The following is a 22196-nucleotide window of genomic DNA, read 5'->3' as shown; positions in this document are numbered from 1 at the left end:
TCATATGCTCAGTTTGGAGGCATCTGGAGAGACAGAAATGTAGCAATAAGAGTCCTGTATTTACCAAACAACTCTCCATGAGATATAATTGAATGGTTTTATATATTTACTATTCACTGCATATGTACACATCCAAGAATACATATAAATTAGTTATTGTATGCATTTACTAATAACTGTTCTCGGGTACCCTTACTTATTGGTAGCATAATCACCTCTGGATGTCACTGCTGGCTGCCAACTCTATGCATCTGATCTGTATGTGTATACAGTTTATGACTCATCCTTTGAATTAGCCGCAATATCAGATTCAAATTATAAATTGTCAGTTGGTTTGTATGTTGCTTACACAGCCAACATAATGCCAGACAATAAGTGACCCGGTACAAACCTCACCATCAAGTTACCTGATTCTTTAAGAAGTCTGAAGCAGCAGAGGAGTTTAATAGCAGATCAATAGTTTACATAAAGTGGCTTCTACATTTCTGAGCAAAGAAAAAATGTTTCCTATACCATTGAACTACAACCTCATAGTAGAAAGGCCCAAAATTACAACATTACCAGAACTGAAAAGAAAAAGGTGGGGAGTATCATAATTATATAAGCAAGGAGTCATTATTAGACTCCCATAGCATTTAAACAATGCTAAACAAATATCATAAATGCTCGATTTCATTCTATAAGAATTTGAAAACAATAAGAGAGAATTGTGTAGAAATCACTATTCTAGTCCAGATAATTGAAATAAATTTCCAGAAAAATGTAATTTTTTTATTCCCTTAAATAATAGTAAAAAGATCCAAGTTCTCTGAATATTTATTGGCTGCTATTCAAAACCACTATGCTCAGCGTTATGAATGGCTGACGTGACATATTTCTAAACCTGAAACACAGCAGCATCAAAGCAGTAGTATTATGTAAGATCCGCCAATCTGTATTGCACTAAGCAACAGTTTTTCAAAGACAATGTACAATAATCACACTAATTAAAATCACAATTTAATTTCGTCGACTACTCTGGAAAGGCAATTAATATTTAAGTTTTGAATATATAGAGTTAACAACATGTCTAATTCAGCACTAATCATACATGTCCTGTTATTTTTGTAACATCAGTTGAGGTATTAATTTTATTCAAAGAAACAACTAAGCAGAAAGGAAATGTAAAACCTTTCCAAATCTTTGTTAAAATATTTTCATTTTATTTAACACCTCAGGAAAACATCTATCTATACCTTAACTTTCCAATTTTAGTCCTTTTAAAAGCATGCAATAACAATAAATAATAGAATTTATTTTATAAGATTTTTATGAGCTAAGTAAAGATAATTTAATTTGTCAAGATTTTACATTTTCGAAATCCATCTCTCTCTAAAGGTGTATCTAATTTAGATCTTGAATGATCTCAGGGTTGTTGCTTTATCAACCTAACCCATTAGGCCATTACACATGTTGTTATTCTCAAAGAGAAAAATTGATTCTAACATCTGTTCTCAATCTGTTTTTCCATAATTTCCTTTTATGCCCCATGTAACTCATTAAACTCATCTACAAAATATTACTGTCACGCTACCTACAGTATATGTGCTTTTCTATTGTAAGATTGCAAGAAATTTGAGAAGTGGTAGGCCTACAACGTAACCCATCTTAAAAGTATACTATTTTTACTGAGTCTTGTGATCCAAGAAAATATATTTGTTTTTGCAAATCAGAACCGTGATGCACATAACATAATCTAATTTCTAAAGTGACCTATAATATTTCAACAGAATGAGAACAAGGGGTTCATGTCTCACCACTGCACAGTCTGTTCCTTATGACTATTGTAGTCTTATGAGAGCAAAGGTGTTTAAATTAAGAGCATACCTTCTGAATGGCTTGAAGAGAGTGATTTTAATGCTTTAAAGCAGAACAGAACAGAACAGAATCGTTAAGGCTGGAAAAGACCTTCAAGATCACCCTACCACCCACTAAGCCATGTCCCTAAGCACCATGTCCAACCTCTCCTTGAACACCCCCAGGGACGGTGACTCCACCCATTCCAATGCCTGACCACTCTTTCTGAGAAGAAATGTCTCTTAATTTCCAACCTAAACCGCCCCTGGCGCAATTTGAGCCCAGTCCCTCTGGTCCTATCACTAGTTATCTGTGAGAAGAGGCTGACACCCAGCTCCCCACAGCTTCCTTTCAGGTAGTTGTAGAGAGCAATAAGGTCTCCCCTGAGCTTCCTCTTCGAGAGATAGACAGAGATAGATCCTCTTAAAGAGTAAGATACCTTACTCTTACTAATACATGTTTCTACTTCCTACAAGAAAATAAGCAAATTGTTTTGCATAACTAGGAACTCTGTCTTACTTTCAGACTTAGAAAATGCTGTTAACTATTTTTAGGTTTTTCATCCAATAATCTTACTTGCGCTTGTGCAAGAGATCTCAAGACTGCAGCACACAGAGGGGTACAAAGCGCCCCAGTTACCTAAAATCTAATCTGTGTATAATGTTAAGAACCAGCCATCTAGCGTGCTCTTCTAAATATATTCTTCCTTTTCTTCTACAGCTGAAATTTCTCAACATTTTATTCTTCTCAAGCTAGTTTCCAGCCCTGTGATCTCTTCTGCCTCCTTTTGTCTGTATTCAACAATTGCTGCTCTAATTAAATGTCACAGAAGAATACCTATTTGCAGTTGACCTGTCCATAATGTATTCATCAAAACAATACAGGGCTCATTATTCCTGCAAATAGCTAAAGAATTCATTGTCCAAAGCTATCGTAGTAGCTCTCTAAAGCTTCTGTAAGAAAAGTGACATACTATCAGATGTTAGCTAGCACCTAATGTGAGGTCATAGTCTTGCGAAGGTAATTTTCTAGTATTTATAAATATCAATGAACTGAGTAAAAATCTCAGGGTATTCAGATTTAACCCAACATGCTACGTTGTATGAAAACTATAAGGTGACTACCTTGAAAATTTAACCATGTATAAATTTCTGTGTGAGATGGTGTAAATGTGAAACCAATGCCTGACTCCTTATACTCTAAGTCTACACTGGCAAATATTTTTAAGTGAAAAAAAAAAAAAAAGTGCTTTTATGACTATGATTTACCTTGGAAACAGAGAATGAAACAGAAAAGGAATAGCCTAGAAAGAAAGGAAAGAGATACCTCCACAGGACAGACTGACTGAAATCCTGCAGGAGAGAACCTCTAAAACAAGATGTCAGAAATCTTAGAAAGTAGTAACAGAAAAAATAATAATGAAAAATAGCAAGTGCAACACAAACACAAATAATAACAACAATAAAGAGAAGAATGAAGAGAGTAATGGCATCATTAGACTACTCAGAACCAGACAGTAGGCTTTTTTCCATCTTTTTCTAGACAACAAGTATAAACAATTGGTCTCTTCTTCTAGAAGCCAGACAAATTCATAAGCTCCTTGCTGTCATTAATTCAACTAATGCCAGTGGACGACTTCTGTATAAAATAGGTACGAAAGATGAAATAAATCTACCCTTGACAACTTACCTGTGAAAAGCACCGGCTTTTTATAATATTAAAGGAGAATTCTCCCTTAAACTCAAAAAAATGCATTTTTTTCAAAAAAATGAATAGGGCAAAAAGGATTTATAGGATTTGTATTTACACAGCAGAATGCACAGATTACATGACTATTATCTTCTGAATGCTAGGTTAAGTTAAAACAAGAACGTGATTTCACACAGAGTAACAAAACCAAAAGCTAACTAAAACTGCAGTGCAGAAAAAACATTTACTGTCTCCCTGATGAACAGACACGCATTTTTACCGGTCAAGAAAAAGATCTTTCAGGTTACATTTTGACATAATTCAATATGAAAATGGACCCATAATAAGAAAACTTAAATATTTACTTTGGGGAAAGATTTGAAATATCCCTACTGTCATCCATAGACCAGTTACCAGTTAACACTTGCTAAGTGCACTTACAGTTTCCTAATTCTTTATCCCAGCACTGGCACTAGAGCAAGACAAGCTCCTTGGAGGGAGCCACTCCAAATTGCATCAGCTGGCAACATCCTCAGGGAGCATCTGTCAGCTACAGGGAGCTGGCTCGCCCTCTGCCTACTCCTCTGGTACATCCCTACAAATTTAAAAGCTCTACTCCGTCTTCTTCCATGTGGGGGAATTCAAAGGAGTCTTTGTTACTTTCATAATAGTTAAAAGCAAAGTCAATCGCAATCCACTAAAATATTTTATGAAATCTAATACTTCCCACAAAAAATACTAAGAGCAAAATCATGTGGAGTTCACACATGCTGTGTTGCACAAATTAACCAAGAGATATGCACCGCTTTTCAGTTGCAAGCTTAAATGATACACAGCTAATTGACTTACCGGGCCAAACGCATTGCTGTCAAAGCTGTGCCCATGGTGATCACCTTCCACCCAAATATGTCCATGGGGAACTTTCACATACTTCTTTTTGTATCCAATGGTTCTAAAAAGAATTGCAAAAAAGGCTAATCAATTCAAAAAAAAAAAAAAGCATTTTTTTTTTTTATGAAAATTCACATATCGTTGTTTTGGAATTTGACCTTGGACACCATGAACACTTGCTTAAAACAAAACAAAACAAAACAAAAAAACCACTAAAGTCCTTTAGGTTTCAATAATGCTACTCAAGTAAAAATGAATAACAATTTTGTATGAGCTAGTTGCACTATCAGGGCCTGTTTACTAAATTGCTCTGGCAAAAATCACATCACAACAGGGAGTAAAAGACTTTTCAGTTAAATATAATTAAGGAACTCTTATTTCCATATCTGTAGTAACAATTCTTTGAACCATCAGATTTTATCTCAGGTAACTGCCAGTGGACATATGTCATAGTCACATAAAGATATTGTATCGAGTTTGCTTTCATTTCAGGGTAGCATTAGGTACTCCTCAAAACTAATCTGGTATATGTGACCTGGCCTTAGATTCAGAGCTTGGATTACAGTAATGTCTATATCCTGGGGGTAGGATTTCTTCACCTGTAACAAGCTAAACAGGATAAACTTAAAGGAAACATCTAGAAGGCCAACTGATGGAAATATATATATAAATATATATATATATATATATTGATAATTCAAGCCATTCTCTACAGAAATTCATGCTGAAACAGTGTCTCAGCATGCAATGATATTACAAAAATTACAAGCTACAGAGCCCTACAAGCTGAGGTTTGCAGTATGCAAAATTCCTGTATCTAGTTCCTGAGTAGCTGTCATTCTCACAACTGCAGTCTGCCTTCTATCATACACTTTTGTTTTCTTTCAGATAGGATCTGTTATTCTGCAAACATTCATGCAGGGAGGTAATTCTATCAGGGACACTGAATTATTATCATGATGAAGCATTTACAGACAGGACTATGGGTAGTGATAACCTTTTATCTTGTATTGGGTAACCACATCTGACCAGAGAGAAACAGTCTTTTGATCTAGCTTGCTGCTTCCAGCTGCTCACCTTGTTTCACCACCTGCCCTTAATGCAGAAGGCAAAACAGGAGCATGCTCAAAAACTGAAGAATGTCAGCTGAAGACAGAAAATCACTTTCACCAGCAGATTCAGCTGAACAAAGCTGATTGGGGATGGTCACAAATCAAAATGAGAAAACTGTTTTTTGGAGAGGGGTGGGGAGAGAGAGAGAGAGAGAGTGAATGTTATGAGGACAAGCTAATCAATAGCCAGATGACTGTGAAATATTAAATAAACAAGGAATCCTCAAAAGTGCAGTAATAAAGTCAAATAAAAATAATAATCTACTTTGTAAGTCACAGAATCCAAACAGTGCTTTTTCAAACAGCTTCAGAGGCAGCTGAAAGGACAAGGCTGCCAGAACTAAATTCTAATGGAAGTTCTATCTGAGTTTTTATTAGAAACTGAAAAAATGATAGCCTATTTGTGGAAAAAGAGACTCAACATTTCATCTTTCTTTAGAAAAAAAATCATATTACATAATATTTAAGGCTGAGTTGCTATATCATTTATATAAAAATGTGTAACTATCCCAAGTTGGTAAGCGTATGATTTCTAAAATGCAAAGAGTCTGTAAAAATTTAATTATGCTAAAATAGCTATTTTTTACAATGCAACTACTTTTTTTTTTTTTCCTTTAAAAATAGTCTGGACAATAAAAGTGTTTATGTTTCGAGATTCCATAATGCTTTGTCTCACTAATCACTTATTTTATTAAGTACCAAATGAGAACATATTTTACTAGAAGCATGTGTTTTAAGATATAGTTCAGAGAAGTTTGCCACTAATTCTGTTCTGTCTGATTAGACACTCTGAAAATTACTAAATTAATATCTTCCATCAGTGATAAAGGCAAACAATAGCTCAAAAAATATTTAATTTTCTCTTCTATTCATCTTCCTGAATATAGAACAGTAGATTGTGATGAAGTTTTGTACCTTCACAGACTTTATGTACAAAACTGAATTTCATCCATGGGTGAAAGGGATTTGAAAGTTAATTCTGCTGACATGCTCGCCTCATAAATGCCAAGAAAATAATCTGGCAAATGTCAGTCAGTGATTCCTTCTCTGATCACACACAGTCTCCAACACCCAAATAATCTCTTCCTTTATTAAGCTTATGAAATTATTAACAGGAATGGGAAAATAAAAGCTTTTGCAATAAGTATTTGGAAACAAAAATGGAGAGAATTTAGTCTGCATGGCTAGACCTTGTATTTGCAGAGAGCCTATGAAAATACAAAGGCTTAACACTAGTGTATAGTGTATTCTTTAGGGTCTAAAGCAGAAAATAAATAGAGTTCAGTAATTATCATTGGCTCTTTTTATTATTTCTACAATATAGGAAAATATATATTTCTTTTCTACTTTTGAAGAAGCCATCGTAAAGCAGAAAATTTTGTTTCAGTTATGCAAAATCCCTGTCTCTTTCAGTGATTAATGCGAAATTATGTAAAAATTCTCAAATTGAAAAAAATAACAGATGATTGCATGCAAAAAGATTTAACTTAGAAGACATAGAATTAAAATTGATAAGGTTAATAAGTGTATTAAGGGAATAGGAAAGAGAAATGGAAAAGAAACAGAAGCAGTAGTTTATCTATTTTAGTAGATAGGACTGATACTAAATCAATAAAGTTCTCTGTAAGCTCTGCAGAAAAATGTAAAACCTTCTGCCATTTAACGTCTGGAGTATAAAAATCATTATTTTTTCCCACCTGTAGGTGCAATAGTAAAAGCAATAGTAAAATTTTCAGGATATATCACAAACAAAAAGTACCTGTATATCTGTGAACAAAAGAGAGGCAAAAAAAATTATTTTCCTAAGATAATTCATTCAAAATGTTAGTGTAGGTATTTGCACAGGGCAGTTGCCTGGGGACTTTGTGTCCACTGTAGCAATACTCCTGCAAACACTGTCCTTTGGAGGGCAGGCTGAAATTTAGAAACAAAGTTTTATTTGAGCCTTTCACTGCATGAATTAGTACCAAACTACAACAATAAGCTCATGTTACAGTAAATTGGATCATCCATTACTTAATATTGTTTTTAATTTTCAAGATAATTTCATTGTTGAATTACTCCACAGCAGATCGATAAATCATTCATGCAAGCCAACCAGGCTTCAGAAAACCATATCCAGTTAATGACAGTAGGTTATTTTTAATTACTGCTGCAAACACTACGTTGACTTTTTCTAAGAACAAAAAAGTTATCGTTTTCTCTCCTTTGAAGGTAGTCCAAATTGTTTCATAATCAAAATTAGTCAGTTAGTTATTAACACTGCCTCTCTCACATGAATTTTACAGAAATTAAACACTTTAATCTCAGTCCTAAATTACAAGGAGGAGAGAGACCATGTGTGTGTGCCACATTGGCAATATGGCTCTTCCTCTTAATACACCAACTGCCATTCATTTATTTCATTAGTTAAACATTTTAGCCAGACATGCTGAAAGGAAACATCACCCATCTTTTTATGCAGTCCTACAAGGCCAAATTCTAACACAAATAGTGCAACACTATTTCTGAGAGGAAAGAGAAATGTTGATTGAAGTCTCTCTCTTAAGGATAAGAGAATGCTATGACTTGCAGGCAACTGCCATCCACTTTTCAGATTCAGTACCATGTAAATAATTACAAATTACAAGTATAATGATCACTAGTTCTGTGAAAAGAAAATAAAAAATAAAAGTGAAAACTCACTTAGGAATGTTTCTAGCACTCTTCAACAATAACAATACCTAAAATCCTCAAGCCAAATATCAAATAAAAGCACCAGGAACCAGCACTAGTTCACCAGGAATTTTATATCAACTCATTCTGAGAGGCCTTTGCTACAAAAGGAATGCAATAAATTGTGTATTTTGAAAGCAGTACAAAAAAACTATTATTTTTCCTTCTAAGTTAAGAGAATACTTCAACTCATTTTTCTGCATTTGCATGTAATCTTGACCTCCGTTAGCTCTCACACATTAAGTATTTAATTAAATTCAGAAGATTTCTGAGTGAATTCTTAAGAGAACAATTTGTGCAAGTGATAATTAACTTAGTATTTGTTAATTCCATATCCAGTTCATTAGCACAAGTTATAATTACTGAACAATCTTTTACATGGAAAGCCTCTCCCGATAAAGGGCAGTCTTTCACTTTCTGAAACATAATATCTTTAAAAAAACAAACTGTTCAGCACTTTATATTCTACTCATTTTATCATTTTAAAAATCCACTTTCAGAATAGTATAGGTAAAGACATTAAAATACCTAGATTTTCATACGAAGTAGTCAAGCACCTGTAAAAACCTATATTGATGTGTGTAAATAAATATTTCAGCTTTTGCCTAGGTATTTGAGAGGTTAGCAATGACCAACTATGCTACAGTTGCTCAAACCCCAGTTTTGACTACTCACTGTAATAACACTGAGTCTAGGAGAGTTCCATTAATTTTATTGATGAGAATGTAATGGAATTACTTTTAGCCTTTTAGTCACTTTTACAGAAATTTGTCTGAAATTTCATTTTTTTTCTTACATTTCAAATACGTTTTGAACTCAATGCAAAGGTGGTATTTTTGTTGGGGTTTTTTGTTTGGTTGGCTTTTTTTTTTTTTAACTCCATGTTTTAATAGTTAACAGATGTACTTATATCTATCCTTGGCTGAGAAATAATTTCAATCTTGACAGTCAAAAATGAGCTCTATATGGCATTCTAACCACCTGTCCACTAGCAAGAAAAATCTGCTTTTTTAGGATGTGGTACCAGTGCCAAAGCAAGCAACTTGGCTCTGCTAAGTTGGATGAGGAATGATTGCCTTCCACTTGATTCGACCTTGAGAAACCAGAAGGTCCCTGCAATCTCCATACCTTTGGGTGCTATCAGGGAACAGACACTGTAGACAATTTCTTCTGTTTGCATAGGAGATAGTAAACATACACAAACTCTTTTGAAAAAAAGGAAAAAAAAAGGTAACCTATATCATGCTAAGAACAACTTTTTCCAAACAACATAAATTGATGCACATAAAAATTTATCACATGTATCCATCTTCATCAACTTCACAGAATGAAAACTAGTAAGATATTCAATTTCAGATGACACCCAGATCCCAAGGTACAAACCTTATTGTAATGTATCATGTAAATTATATTAGTATCACCACAGGGCATTTTCCACATGACACTAAACACCTTCCACCCCCTAAGAAATCTCTGTTTTCCCTTCCAACAGACACATGCAGCCATCTGTGTCTTTTTATTTTAACCCTTCCCTTACAAGTTCTATATGCTTTTGACCACAACCTGTTACTTAATCAGCTGCCTTTAGAAGACAAGTTTATGTGTGTGAACCAAATAAATATTTTGTTTTAAGGCCAGGTTACCAGACTATGCATGAGAGTATGTCAGAAGGTTTGGGAATATGCTTTGGTTTTCTGCAGCTATTAATATTTGCCTCAGAGCTGAAGCATGTTTTCCTTAAAAGCTGTAGATCAATCGATTATTGAAATAGATCTGAGTTGAAAATATGCTCTGGAGAAGTGCCGGAGGAGATCCATGTTTGGGATGGACCTCCAAAAGCAGGTAGGCTGAAATGACAGAAACAAGAGACTCCAGACTGGGGAGATTAGGAGCAGTTGTTAAGGAGACAAATGATTCCTTCACCCATACTTGGGCAAATTTTCAACCGTTTAAACAATGTAGGTTTCACCTTTTGCTATGAATGAGATATTTAGAAGATTTATGAAAAATGAAGACTAATTGACTAGTTTTCTCATTCAGAACAGAGGGACAATAAAAGCAAGTTTTTATAATAAGCAAAGCAAGTATGATGCTGAACTTCAGATGGTGTCTCTTTTTTTCCCAGCTAAAGCCTTTTTACCAAAGTGATGCCACAGCCAATTTTGTTGCATCATTGCAGATTTATAAGTCTCAGCGATGGTAACAGTAAATATCTTTAGAAATATAATCTAGAAGTCATGGCAGATGTTTGTAGCTCTCTTTTATTAATTAGATATTTTCTCAGAAAGTATGTTATTCTAAGCAAAATAATTATTTAGTCATTACTTGCTTCACCAGCTTCTTCAAAATTGCAGTTAATCACTTTTAAAACATACAGTATTCAGAAAAATTACTGCATTTTAACTTAAATTAAAAACCAGTCTAACCAAATACTGATATTTACAGTTTTTGTGAATTATCTGCTGTGTGAAAACATATAAGACTAAGTCAAATGTTCTAAAATGTTGTTGCCCAAAAAGTACTCTACTTTTATGTTTTTGTAATGGAATTGAAGATAATTTTGATGTATATATATCAGTGAAGATACGACTTTCAGTGCCATATTACAAATAGGTACAGAAGCTACTCTTCAAAGTTTAGCATGGATCTTTGCCAAGATAAATTTATCTTCCCCCTCAGAAGTCAGGAGAATATGAAAATATGTACTGTACATCTACTTTTATATTAATAAATTTATTTTTTTTTTTTTACATGTGACGTGACAGATTCCTTAATCTCTAAAAGCTTTATTTTGACCTACCTATTTTTTACCTGCCTATTTTGTAGAGAGATTTAAATTGATGAACGGAAATACACATAACCTGAACCACACATACAATGAAATAAAGCCAGGTTTCTAATTTCTGATGCCTGACCTTATGTATTCTTTCATAATGAACTTCTCTGTTACCTTCAACACCTGTTTGACTATTATCAATATTAGAGTGGTAGTTTCAATTTTTCTTAAAGTGCATTTTCTTCCATTTTTTTCTGAATTTTCAAAATGTTTTCAAAACACTTCTAAGCTTTTTAATGAGTAAGCAGTTATGGAGCTGCTGTTGCTTTATATGCTTGACGTATGTGACACAATGCACATTTATCCCAATCTGCTTCTCCTTCATATATCTCTTTCTGGAGAAGGTTTTCCATGACTTTGCCCATTCACTATTTTTCCCAAAACTGTAATTTGACTTAATCTTTGAGGATAAATATATAAGATGATAACATTTCTAGGTTGTATTTTATTTTCTTTGCATATTCTCCTCTTCACTTTAAAGATATGTCATATATCTAGGGACTATGTTTTGCCCCTCTTCCAATATTTTTACCTACAAATATATATGCATATATATATATATATTTATATACTGCATAAGAAAGAACTGTTACACAGGTGCTGGGCAACCAATCTGTTAAGTCAAGATAAAAAAAAAAAAACAACAGAAGTCAAGAAAAAAGTCTAAAGTCAGCTAACAGAAATTATTTTCTAAATTTCGTGAACAGTAGAGCTGTAGCAGCAGTATCAACCAGCAATGCCAGAGGATCTAGATTTTAAAGTGCTTTTTCTTCAACTACAGTTTTTTGTGTTTACTTGCAATCAGTTTTTGTGTTTCCCCTTTTCAGCCTCACATTGCCTTTCTGTAGTCTTTTCAACTCATCCTACTTTCCTTTAGAAATCACTTAAAAGACCAATGTAGATCACATAGCACTTAGTATGGGATTTCCTCTGTTCCTGAGAGTTTTGCTTACAGAGTCAGGAGGCATGTGGCTACCTCAAGCATTTAATATCACTTATTCATGCACAGCAGAACTCATTTTGCTCCCACTGCTAAGAACCATCAACTAACAGTAGTTGCCTTCCCCCTGATGACTTTAGCCCTTTTACCTGTATCATGTGTGGTTTCATTCACTGGTCTTCTACACCATTCCCTTCATATTTTGTGCCACTTTCTTTTCACTGTATGTCTTTCATCTGCTCTAGCACTAACAGCAGTCACATTTTATGATCCTTTCCACAGTAACTCTCCTCAACCTTCTTAAGAAAAATGTAATTTTGGTGAAATTTTTATGACTTTAAGGATGATTTCTGCTGATCTGCAATGACACACATAAATGCAGAATCATAAATGCAGAATCTTTTTTTTTTTTCTCTCCAAATTGATCAAATGTGTAGCAAAAGACTGTTGAGGTGATACTGTGGATTCCTTGTTCAAGGAACATATTCCTTTCAATGTTCATAAGTAACTTGTATTACTGCCCCCAACTGTGTTGAGAGTATTTGAATTTAAAATAAGTATCAGAAAATTCTAAATTTGATATCAATATGCATTTTACAATTTGTTCAACATTAGATACTACCTAAAAATAACTGCATATGGTATATATATATTTGAAAATAAATATTCATACACACTTTTACACAAGTCTGTCATTCCTATCTGAGATACTGAAACTACATTCTTTTGTTCAGTGCATTCTCTTAACCGGAAGAACCGTAATTATTTTCAGGATAAATTAAAACAAAAACAGAACAGCAATTTTTAGTTGGGAAAAAAAAAAAAAAGTGCAACATTTCATCTGTTAGATTTGCTTCATTTAAATGACTAACCAGCTTACTGATTCAGCAAAAAGAAAACACACTATATCTCATATTTCTCTACTGTAGCCTTTCACTTGTGAATCTGATTCCAACTGCCAATACTGTGCCCTTTCAAGTTAAAATTATAAAAATTACTCAGTTTGCTTTTTTGATAGAAGTCCCATTAACCATATGAATGTACTCATCATTATCTACTCACATTTCTCTAAGTTATATTAAAAATTAACATGAGAGTTTTTTGTTAATATCATTACGATCTATTAACAATATAATATCATATATTAGATAGATGGGATATTAGGTAGGAGTCATTTAAATTCATTACCATTAGCTTCATAGTTTTACCAAGGTAAAAACTTACTAGTTATTCTAGGTTGTTTAAGTAAAATTACCAAACCCTATTATCGTTGTCAATTTGGAAATTTTATACCTGTCAGAACAGGATAAATGAAGGCCAAAAAAGTTCTGCTATCAAAAAGATTAATTCTTGCACCCAGTTATCTTTTCATTAATAATGAATCAATTGGGAAAATTTATGAGAAAAATTTTAGCTTTAGACGGCTCTGAAAGAGCTGAAGACAGTTGTTTACAGTACTGCAAATTTTATTTTTTTTCTTTCAAAATAAGACTAAGATTTCACCTGATATGTTTGGACTTAATGACCTACTGCAGCAGTATAATGCCTTTTCCCTCTTAAGGTCATAGACGGGTAAGTTTTCCTCTCAGTAAGCCTAGGCCAACCTAAGAGAAGAGAATATCTAACTTTTTTTGAGATTAAAATTTATGGAACTCAAAAGCCAACTCAACAGTTAACCTCCAGGCTGTAGAATCTGCAATTGTTAAATAAAGTTCTCTACAAAACTCTTTTTGCTTAAACTCACTCTTTTTCTCCTCAGCCAAGTCCTCTGCCCTAGCAGTTCATCTGCCATTTCTTCTGCCACCAAAACTGTCAAGAGAGGCCGTAGTCTACCCTTCAGTTACCCTGTGAGTTTCACAGCCTCAGGTTAGGCACCACTGGCCATGTAAGCCTCCCAACAAATGTGCTCTTACAGGCAAGAGGGAGGAGGGAAGGACAGGAAAAAAGTTTGAAAATTCTTTGCATCCTAGGGGCAAAATTATGGCTTCTATCACCATAGAGAATCCTGTTGGCCTATTCATCTTCTGAAGAAATGCTGAATGGAGACGAGCTCACTCTATTTTATTTATTTTTTCAGAAAGAGCTCGTAGAGGTAGTCATAGCAGCACTGCCACTTTGTCACTGCTAGATGTTAATGGGTTACAGGTTAAACCTCTTACATCAAGATTTCTGTATCCTCCTCACCTTAAGGCAGGTTGAATCCCAAATATTAGGTAGAGAGGAGAGGATGAAGAGAAATATTAAACTGAACTTTTGAGGCCACATCATTGTGCAGCCAGGGAAAATTATGCAGTCAAGGAGAAAAAGATTTTTTTTTGTACCAACCTAGCACTCCAGGCTCTTGATTTAAGCAACAACGGTATCTTGGTTCTGTAACATGATATCATTGCATTAAGACAACCAAACCCTTTGGGGTGATCACAGGTCTTTCATCTTCTCAGGAAGGGTGTGCTAGCAACTGGACTAGAACTAGTCTCTTTTTTTTCTTTTTTCTTTTTTTTTTTTTTTTTTTTTGCCTGCTCTCTTGCTGAATCACTTTCAATTAAACTTCAACTACCTCTTTCAATCCTCAACTCAGCTCATGAAGGAAGAAAAGGGCACCATGAACATGCTTGCAGCTTGGTGATTCCAGCATTCTGTAGCAATAAGAAGGGGGTTAAACTCCTCTTGGACTTTATAAGACTTCAGTTGTGGTTTTGACCACATCTATTTTGGTGTCTAGGCTATTTAGGTACCTGGCACTTCTGTCCATGTCTAGGTGCCTAAAATAAAGTACCAAGGAACTGCTGGAGTAGCAAACCTCTTTCTGGGGCAGAAGCGGCAGCAAGAAGTCTGCAGTAAGCTGAGATTCAGATGATCCAGTTTTACTGGTCCCACAGAGCCTGAAATAGGGAGCCATGCTAAACAAAGTACTGTTGGAGCACCATATATATTCAGCGCAGTCTAACCAGTTCTGCCAAGAATGAAAACATACTTTGCTTGGTGGTGCAAAGGGGCCATTCAAAACATATATTTTTAATGTTGTCTTCTCTGCAAAGACTAAAATAACTTACTCAAGACTGAGAAAAAGATCTATGACTGCGTACAGTTTAGTTAGTATTCTGTAGAGCTGTACATGTCAGAATGACATTTGCAAGTGCAAAAAGAAGTTTTAACACATCACATAGAACACTACTCCATTTGCTGGGTGGTTTTTTTTTTTTTTTAACCTTATAAGATCAACTGTTGAATAGCTATCTCAGTTAGAATCAGAGTCTTGTAGATCTGTGACTGCTAAAAGAATGGGGCAATATCTCTGCCTAGCTCCAAATGTACAAAATAATTCCCCACCCACACACCTCTCATACAGAAGCTAATTGTTCTACATTCATTATTGCTTAACACTAACTAAAGGTATTAAAATTTCCTAATCTGCTTTAGGCAGCACAGACAAAATGTGGAAACTCAATTTAGTAAGTGCTTTCAAGATGTATTTTTTTTATTTATGGAAACTGGAAAGTTGTTATTCTCTGTACAATGGAAGCCTGAAACTTTACATGCTTCCTTCTTTTAAAGTTAGGGAAAAGTGAGAAAAGATGCCTTTTATTACTTTTCCTTTAAAAGTACATTTTCATTTTTAAAGGAGTCTCCTATCAAACAGATAAGAAGCTGGCAAGTAAAGCCATTAAAAAAAAAAAAAAAAAAAAAAAAAAAAACCTCTGTGATATTGAATTAATGTGTTTTTCAATTATACAAATTATGAATTTTCAAATTCCCAAATATTAAAATTATTTTATTTCAAATATTTAGGAAAAATATTTAATAGTAATAAAGATGTAACAGTAATAAAGAAATCAGACTGATCAGACTGATATTTCATGTGGAGAAAAATCAGGACTAATTGATGTAACCTCAAGGAAATAGAGTTACACCATCAGAATAGCCTTTTTAAATGCAATATGACACTGATCAGAATTTGGGAGATGTAATGCAGAACCGAGAACAATTTAAATTGCAAATACCATTCATTACAAGCTTTCTTGAAATTAAAAAAAAAAAAAAAAAAAACTAAATAAGAGAAAGAATTGGTTGGTTTTGTTTATTGGTTTGTTTGCTTTCCCATGCGACAATAGCTGTGGTCATAAAAAGGTTGGATGTGCCTGTACTTAATCTCAAAAGCTTCCTCCTAAAACCTAAAAACCAATATGTTTCATATGGGTTCTGTTAAGAGATATGAACACAGAGAGAGAGTGATCAGACTGCAGAAAACAGCTACTTTTGAACTGGTGATGCTATTTCAGACTGAATTTTGAAATCACAGTTTTGCAAGACTTCATTCTTTGAGGTTTGCCCATCTCTTATATACAATGAAATTCAACCTTGGATTATATATCAACATTATTTCAAATCATGTTTAAATTTAAAATGACCTATAATATGATCCTCAACTGCCTATAAATATTTTTTAAAAGAAACTTCCAGGTGTGATTTTTTTTCCAGCATTAGCAGTGTACACCATAGTATAAATTACTACTCTTGAAAAGTGTTGACACATGGTGAAAGTAGTACACATCATTATGCAACTGAAAAACAAAATATAATAAAGCAGTTGTAATACAGACTTTTCTGAAGGAGCATTTAAATAATTCTAAGAACAAACTTTCAAAAGATACAGAATGTCACTTTCAGAAGCCTTTATCATGGAGCACTTCTCAAAATTGGCATTTTGGTTTGTAAAATATTTCAGTTATTTTTTTCTGTTTAGCATTATAAATTAATGTGATTGCAGAGGGGTTTAGTTATTTTCTTTTTATTGGGAAATGTCCAGTGAGACATATAGATTTCTTTTATAAAACATTAACTGTTTAATGTCTTCTCTATCACAGCTACATTAACTGAACTTTAAAATTTAAATTTAAAAAAAATATCCTGATCAGCAGGTTAAGAGAAAATTGAAGTAGTCAGAAATGGGTTACTGCCTGTCCATAACAAACATGAGCTGATAATGTACTGTTGTTGCTGAACTAAATATTACAAAACAATGCACTTAATTCTCATTCACTGGCTACACCTATCTTGTCTTCAGCTCACCATGCTATCTGACCTGGATCCACATACCCCTACTGACACCTGATGGTGCCTAAGGTTCTCGACAATGCCCACGGAGCATATGGCTGAATAACTTTCCTTGCCTGCACGTCTTCCCTGTCCTTGGGTAGGGAGCCTCCAAATCTCCCAAGAAGGATCCCACTGTCACTCGTCGATAACCCAAAGTCAGATAATAACAGTTATCTGGATCCTGGTATGCCCACCTTGCTCACCGTGCACACAGGTGTTTACTTGGGTCTACCCAGGGAATAGTGAGGCATATTTTCTCTCCCTGTTGTCCTGAAACCTCACTGCAGTGTCACATCCCAGGTAATTTTGGTCTAGAATAAAATCTTATGGCCCTCCACAGATGGAAGTCTTGAAGGGTATTCAAGATTTATCCAAACTGAATTCAAACTGTGTCCATTTGAGACAGTTTGTTAACAAGTTCAAAAAAGGAAAGTTGGATAAAAGAGGAGTTTTGCTTAAAATGAAAGTCTACCAATATATTTGCATCTGATACACACGTTACTCCAAAGAGACCCCTGAAATAATTTCAAGTAGTAGACACATAAATTACTGAATAAAAGGACTGAAAAAATGCCATTAATTTTTCTTTTCAAATTTTTAAAAAGAAGTATCTCTGATTTATTTTTTAGTTTTTTATAACTAAAGTCACAGGTGCCTAATTCTATGATTTCTTCACAACTCTAATTAAACTCATTAATTAGATGATGTTGGTGCCTTCATGCCTGACAGTTAGTACAAACAAAAAATGTAGAGATCACAGCACACAACAGCTGGTTTTAATTTCTAGCCAACTGTCTAAACATTAACTTAGGATTCAGGTTCTTCCTCCTCTTTCTAATCTTACCCAAAAGAGAAAAAGACTAGAGAAGGAAAACTATCACCTCTTCATATTACAAAGTATTTTAACTTAAGTACAGGTGTGTGCATGAACGTATGAGCATATACATGTTTATTCAGTTTATTCAGAGGGCTAACATATCCACCTTGAGTTGCCTATATGAGAAAATTCTTCTCTTGCCCTGCAGTCCTGTAAAGCACTCACTAAGTGAGCAATCAGCCAAATTGAATGGTGATTTTTTTTTCCTTACAACAGCTGTATGATTATTTTAAGGAAAAAAAAAAAGCAAAAAAAAAAAAGCAAGAATGAAACAAATATTCAAGGTGGGTCTTTTTTTGCTTTTTGTTTTCAAAGGCAACAATTTCTAGGAGATTTCTGCAAACAATTATTACTACTGAGCTAAACAATTACAATATGAAGTAAACATTATGCACTCTTTTCCTGATACTAGATAAGCCTTTAAACATAGCTATTAATAGTTCTTGGTGTTTAAGTATATAAGACTACATTACAGCATCTCCAAAAAGCATACTCATCTTTAATCTTATATTTAGGGTATAAGAAATATGTTATTTCTAGGTCTAAGCAGCAGTCCATCTAGCCCTATATTCTGTCTCTAAAGAACTGCAAAAGTAGACGATGACCAGGACAAGCATGTAAGCCTGGCCACTCCCTCCAAGCTGCTTTCCCAGCATCAATATTTACTGTATTGGAGATGTTTGATCATATGTCATTGTCTACTTCTTTTAGTATCTCTTTATTGATCCATAATCCATGAATTTGTCTACCCCCTTTTTGAACCTGTTAATACTCTCTGCCTGCACAATTTCCTGGGACAACAAATTCCAGAAATTCACTAAGTATTTTCTCTGATTTGCTGTAGACCAATCTCCTAGCAATCTTGTGTAGTGCCCCAAATTATGTATGTGGGATCTGGTGAACAATTGAGGTCATGCACTGCTTTCCCAATTTTGTAAATCTCCAGTTTACAAACCTTTGTATTTCTCTCCTCACCCTCTGCAAACTGCAAACTGAAGATTCAGTTGTCCATATCTGTCCAACTGCTCCATCAGCATCATTTTAGTTGTTTTTCTCTTTAATCTCTCTCTGTCCGTCTTTAAAATCATGTCTCAAGAAGTAAGAATTAATAGTGTTCTTTAGGGGCTTTACATTCTTGGCCTGTTAAGGCAGATCTATGCTGATTTTTATTTTTATTTTTTATTTTATTTTATTTTATGTTCAGCTTTAGTACTGCAATTTACATCACCGGTGGAAACTTAATAAACAAAAACACTTAACTTAGGAATAGTCTAATACCTTTCAGAGCAGCCTACTATTTGCCATGAGTTCATCTTTAAACATTTTTTTCTGAAAGAGCTCAATTACATGCAGTCTAATATTAGACTATAGTAAAGTGGTTCTTCATGGAGCCTAAAAAGCTTTAGAAAGCTGATCTTTGCTCTTAGGAATAGAAAATAATGATAGTTTCCTTTTTTTCTCACAATACTGGAATTCCATCTTGCCTTGTTAACAGCAAAACACTGCAAAGCAGTAGAAATTTCAGACCAAAGATCCTCAAAGAAATAATCTGAATCACTTAGAAAAGGAAAGGACATTGCCCTCATTAATACTTCCACTGCATTCAGTAACCTCACAGCACTGAGTCAATTGATGTCTCATTAAACCGGCATATTGCCCCTATTCTCCTTCTCCCCAGGTATGTTTTTCCATTTAAAGTTACTAAGCCAAGAAAATGTTCATTCAATATCAGTTCTTGAAAAAGCCTTTAGAATTATTCTTTGATCATTTTTCATATCAATAGAGAATCTAAGCCTGCATCTGGCCATTGCAGCAACTTGCATGTCACTGACTTGTATGTTAACAGGAACACAAGTATGCCGAACACTTTACTGAGTCTTGTATCACTACAAAATACTTGGCAACTAGGAGTACTTTTATATTTCTTTTTTTTTGAGCTGCAAAGTGCTACACAGGAAGTATTTCTGATTTTGGTTTACATAATCTTGCAGTGTGAGACCAGGAAAAAAATTAGAGATATTTTGGTATTAACAATGGAGAAGCCCAGCATGTTGGCATTTCTGGAAAGAGAAGTACTATCTGCATGATCAGATGGTTCTAAAGAAGTGAGAATACAGTGACAGGAAGCCACAGAAAAGGCTTCTAACCATAATAGCCTGAGACAGACACAAATATCCAAATTCTTATTTAAAAATCGCAGAAAAGTTGCTCTGTTTTCTGTCGATATATACTGAAAAGTTTGAAAATTTATTGGCATGCTGCAAAGCAAAAGGAGAATGAATAAGTCTCAATGTTACAATTTGTGGAATTAATCTATTTAAACTTTGTAACTCCCAATTTTAGACTATTAACATTAGATTCCATAGGTTGGTGACTCAACCCAGTGGAAATTATCTTCATGTCCCCAGAGAAAGTCTGCTCTTTCAATTACCTTCCCTTTCTTCATAAGGATGAAACAGATATCTTTCACCACACTGAGAGGAGACAGTTAGCCAGGACAAGTATTGCATCCTACAGACTGTCCCAGGCCATCTCAGATACTCCACATGGTGATCCAGCTCTGCCTAACTCAGATTCAGACCAAAGCCTGCTGCTGAGTTACAGTCCCTGGGATGGGTCTTTCTGTTTTTGGTGAGAATTTCCATCCTCAGAACGAGTAACACCCATAACTAAACATTTACCAATATCAATATAGACTTTTAACAGCAAATCACACAAATTCTGCATTTCCTGGTTTAAAAAAAAAAAAAAAAAGATGAAAATATCCTGAGTACCCCCAGTAATGTCAAAGGATAAAAAATATGGAGACCCATTCAGTTTGAACAGTCTGAAGTTCAAGTGGAACTTTTGAACTTTTGTTGGGAAAAAAAATAATAAAAAAAGGGTTCTGGGACAACAAAACAAAACAAAACAAAACAAAAACAAACAGTTTGAGAACCTCTGAGAAGTTTCCAGTATCTTTCTAAGGGGAGACACTGAATCCCTTATTTTGGGCTAGCACTTCGCCAGTCTACCACAAATGAGTAGAAAAAAGTGACATTAGAAAGATGAATCAGATTACCTGAACCAGTTCTTGGGTTCGGTGGAAATGTCCATCAGACACAAACACCTACTGGATTAAGGTCATGGACAAGAATAAACATATTAGCTACATAGGGATGGTTAAAACTAGTACTGATAAAGCTGTGTATAAAATACGTTGCAGCCAGCAATCATACTATGGTATGCATTTTCACTGTCAATTCTCTTGGAAACTTTTTAAAAGGCTTTGATGTGAAATGGGAAAATCACTTTCAAGTTTGGGTTACACATTTCTTTTGTACTGCATGTAGCAAGAAAGATAACATGTTCACTTTACATAATATAGAATCATAGAATATCCCAAGTTGGAAGGCACCCACAAAGATCAAGTCCAACACCTGGCTCCACACAGAACTACCCAAAAAACAAACTAAATGTTAGAGAGTGCTTCTTGAACTCTGGGAGGCTCAGTGCAGTGACCACCTCTCTGGGGAGCCTGCTGTAATGCCTGACTACCCTCTTGGTAAAGACCCTTTTCCTGATATCCAGTATGACCCTCCCCTGTCCCAGCTCCATGCCGTTCCCTCATGTCCTGTCACTGTCATCAGAGAGAAGAGATCAGCTTCTACCCCTTGTAAGGAATCCACAGGCTGCCATGAGACCTCGACTCTGTCTTTTTCTCTAGGCTGAACAATCCCAGTGACTTCAGCCACTCCACATACATCTTCCCCTCTAGACACTTCACCAGCTTTGTAGCCCTCCTGTGGATGCTCTCTGTTTTATGTCCTTCTTATATTGTGATGCCCAAAACTGCACACAGTGCTCAAGGTAAGGCAGAGGTGAGTACAGAGCAGAGCCAGATAATCACTTCCCTCGACCAGCTAGCAATGCCATGCTTGATGCATCCCAGGGTACAACTGGACCTTTTGGCTTCCAGGGCACACTGCTGACTCAGATTCAGCTTGCCATTGACCAAATGGTCAATGTTGCTGTAGGGCAGGGATGGGATGGGGAGGCCTCTATCCCACTTGCCATTTAAAAAGCACATATCTGTACTGCCTAACAGTGGGAGGGGAGCCAAGGGAGCCAACCTTTCCTGCCTTTCTTTCAGATGAGCTGCTCCAGCACAACTCCCCGTCAGTCATAATCTGTCACTTCCCTGGAGCATTAAGACTAATTAAT

General features: G+C 34.9%; 1 protein-coding gene across 9 annotated transcripts in view; it reads right to left on the bottom strand.

Moving 5' to 3' along the window:
- The window catches only part of IMMP2L (inner mitochondrial membrane peptidase subunit 2), a 465930-nt gene that overhangs the window by 95768 nt on the left and 347966 nt on the right, over positions 1-22196 (bottom strand). For 7 of the 9 annotated variants that reach the window (XM_066991682.1, XM_066991687.1, XM_066991732.1 and 4 more), the window contains one exon: positions 4375-4477. The exons of the other annotated variants lie outside the window; for them this stretch is intronic. In XM_066991682.1, the coding sequence (XP_066847783.1) occupies positions 4375-4477 (103 nt within the window). The remainder of the gene's footprint in view (positions 1-4374; positions 4478-22196) is intronic. 9 annotated transcript variants of the gene reach the window in all.

The sequence above is a fragment of the Anser cygnoides genome, chromosome 1 (genome assembly GCF_040182565.1).
Source record: "Anser cygnoides isolate HZ-2024a breed goose chromosome 1, Taihu_goose_T2T_genome, whole genome shotgun sequence".
NCBI lineage: Eukaryota > Metazoa > Chordata > Aves > Anseriformes > Anatidae > Anser > Anser cygnoides.
Note: the sequence above shows the minus strand (reverse complement) of the source record. Positions and strands in the feature narration are given on the sequence as shown.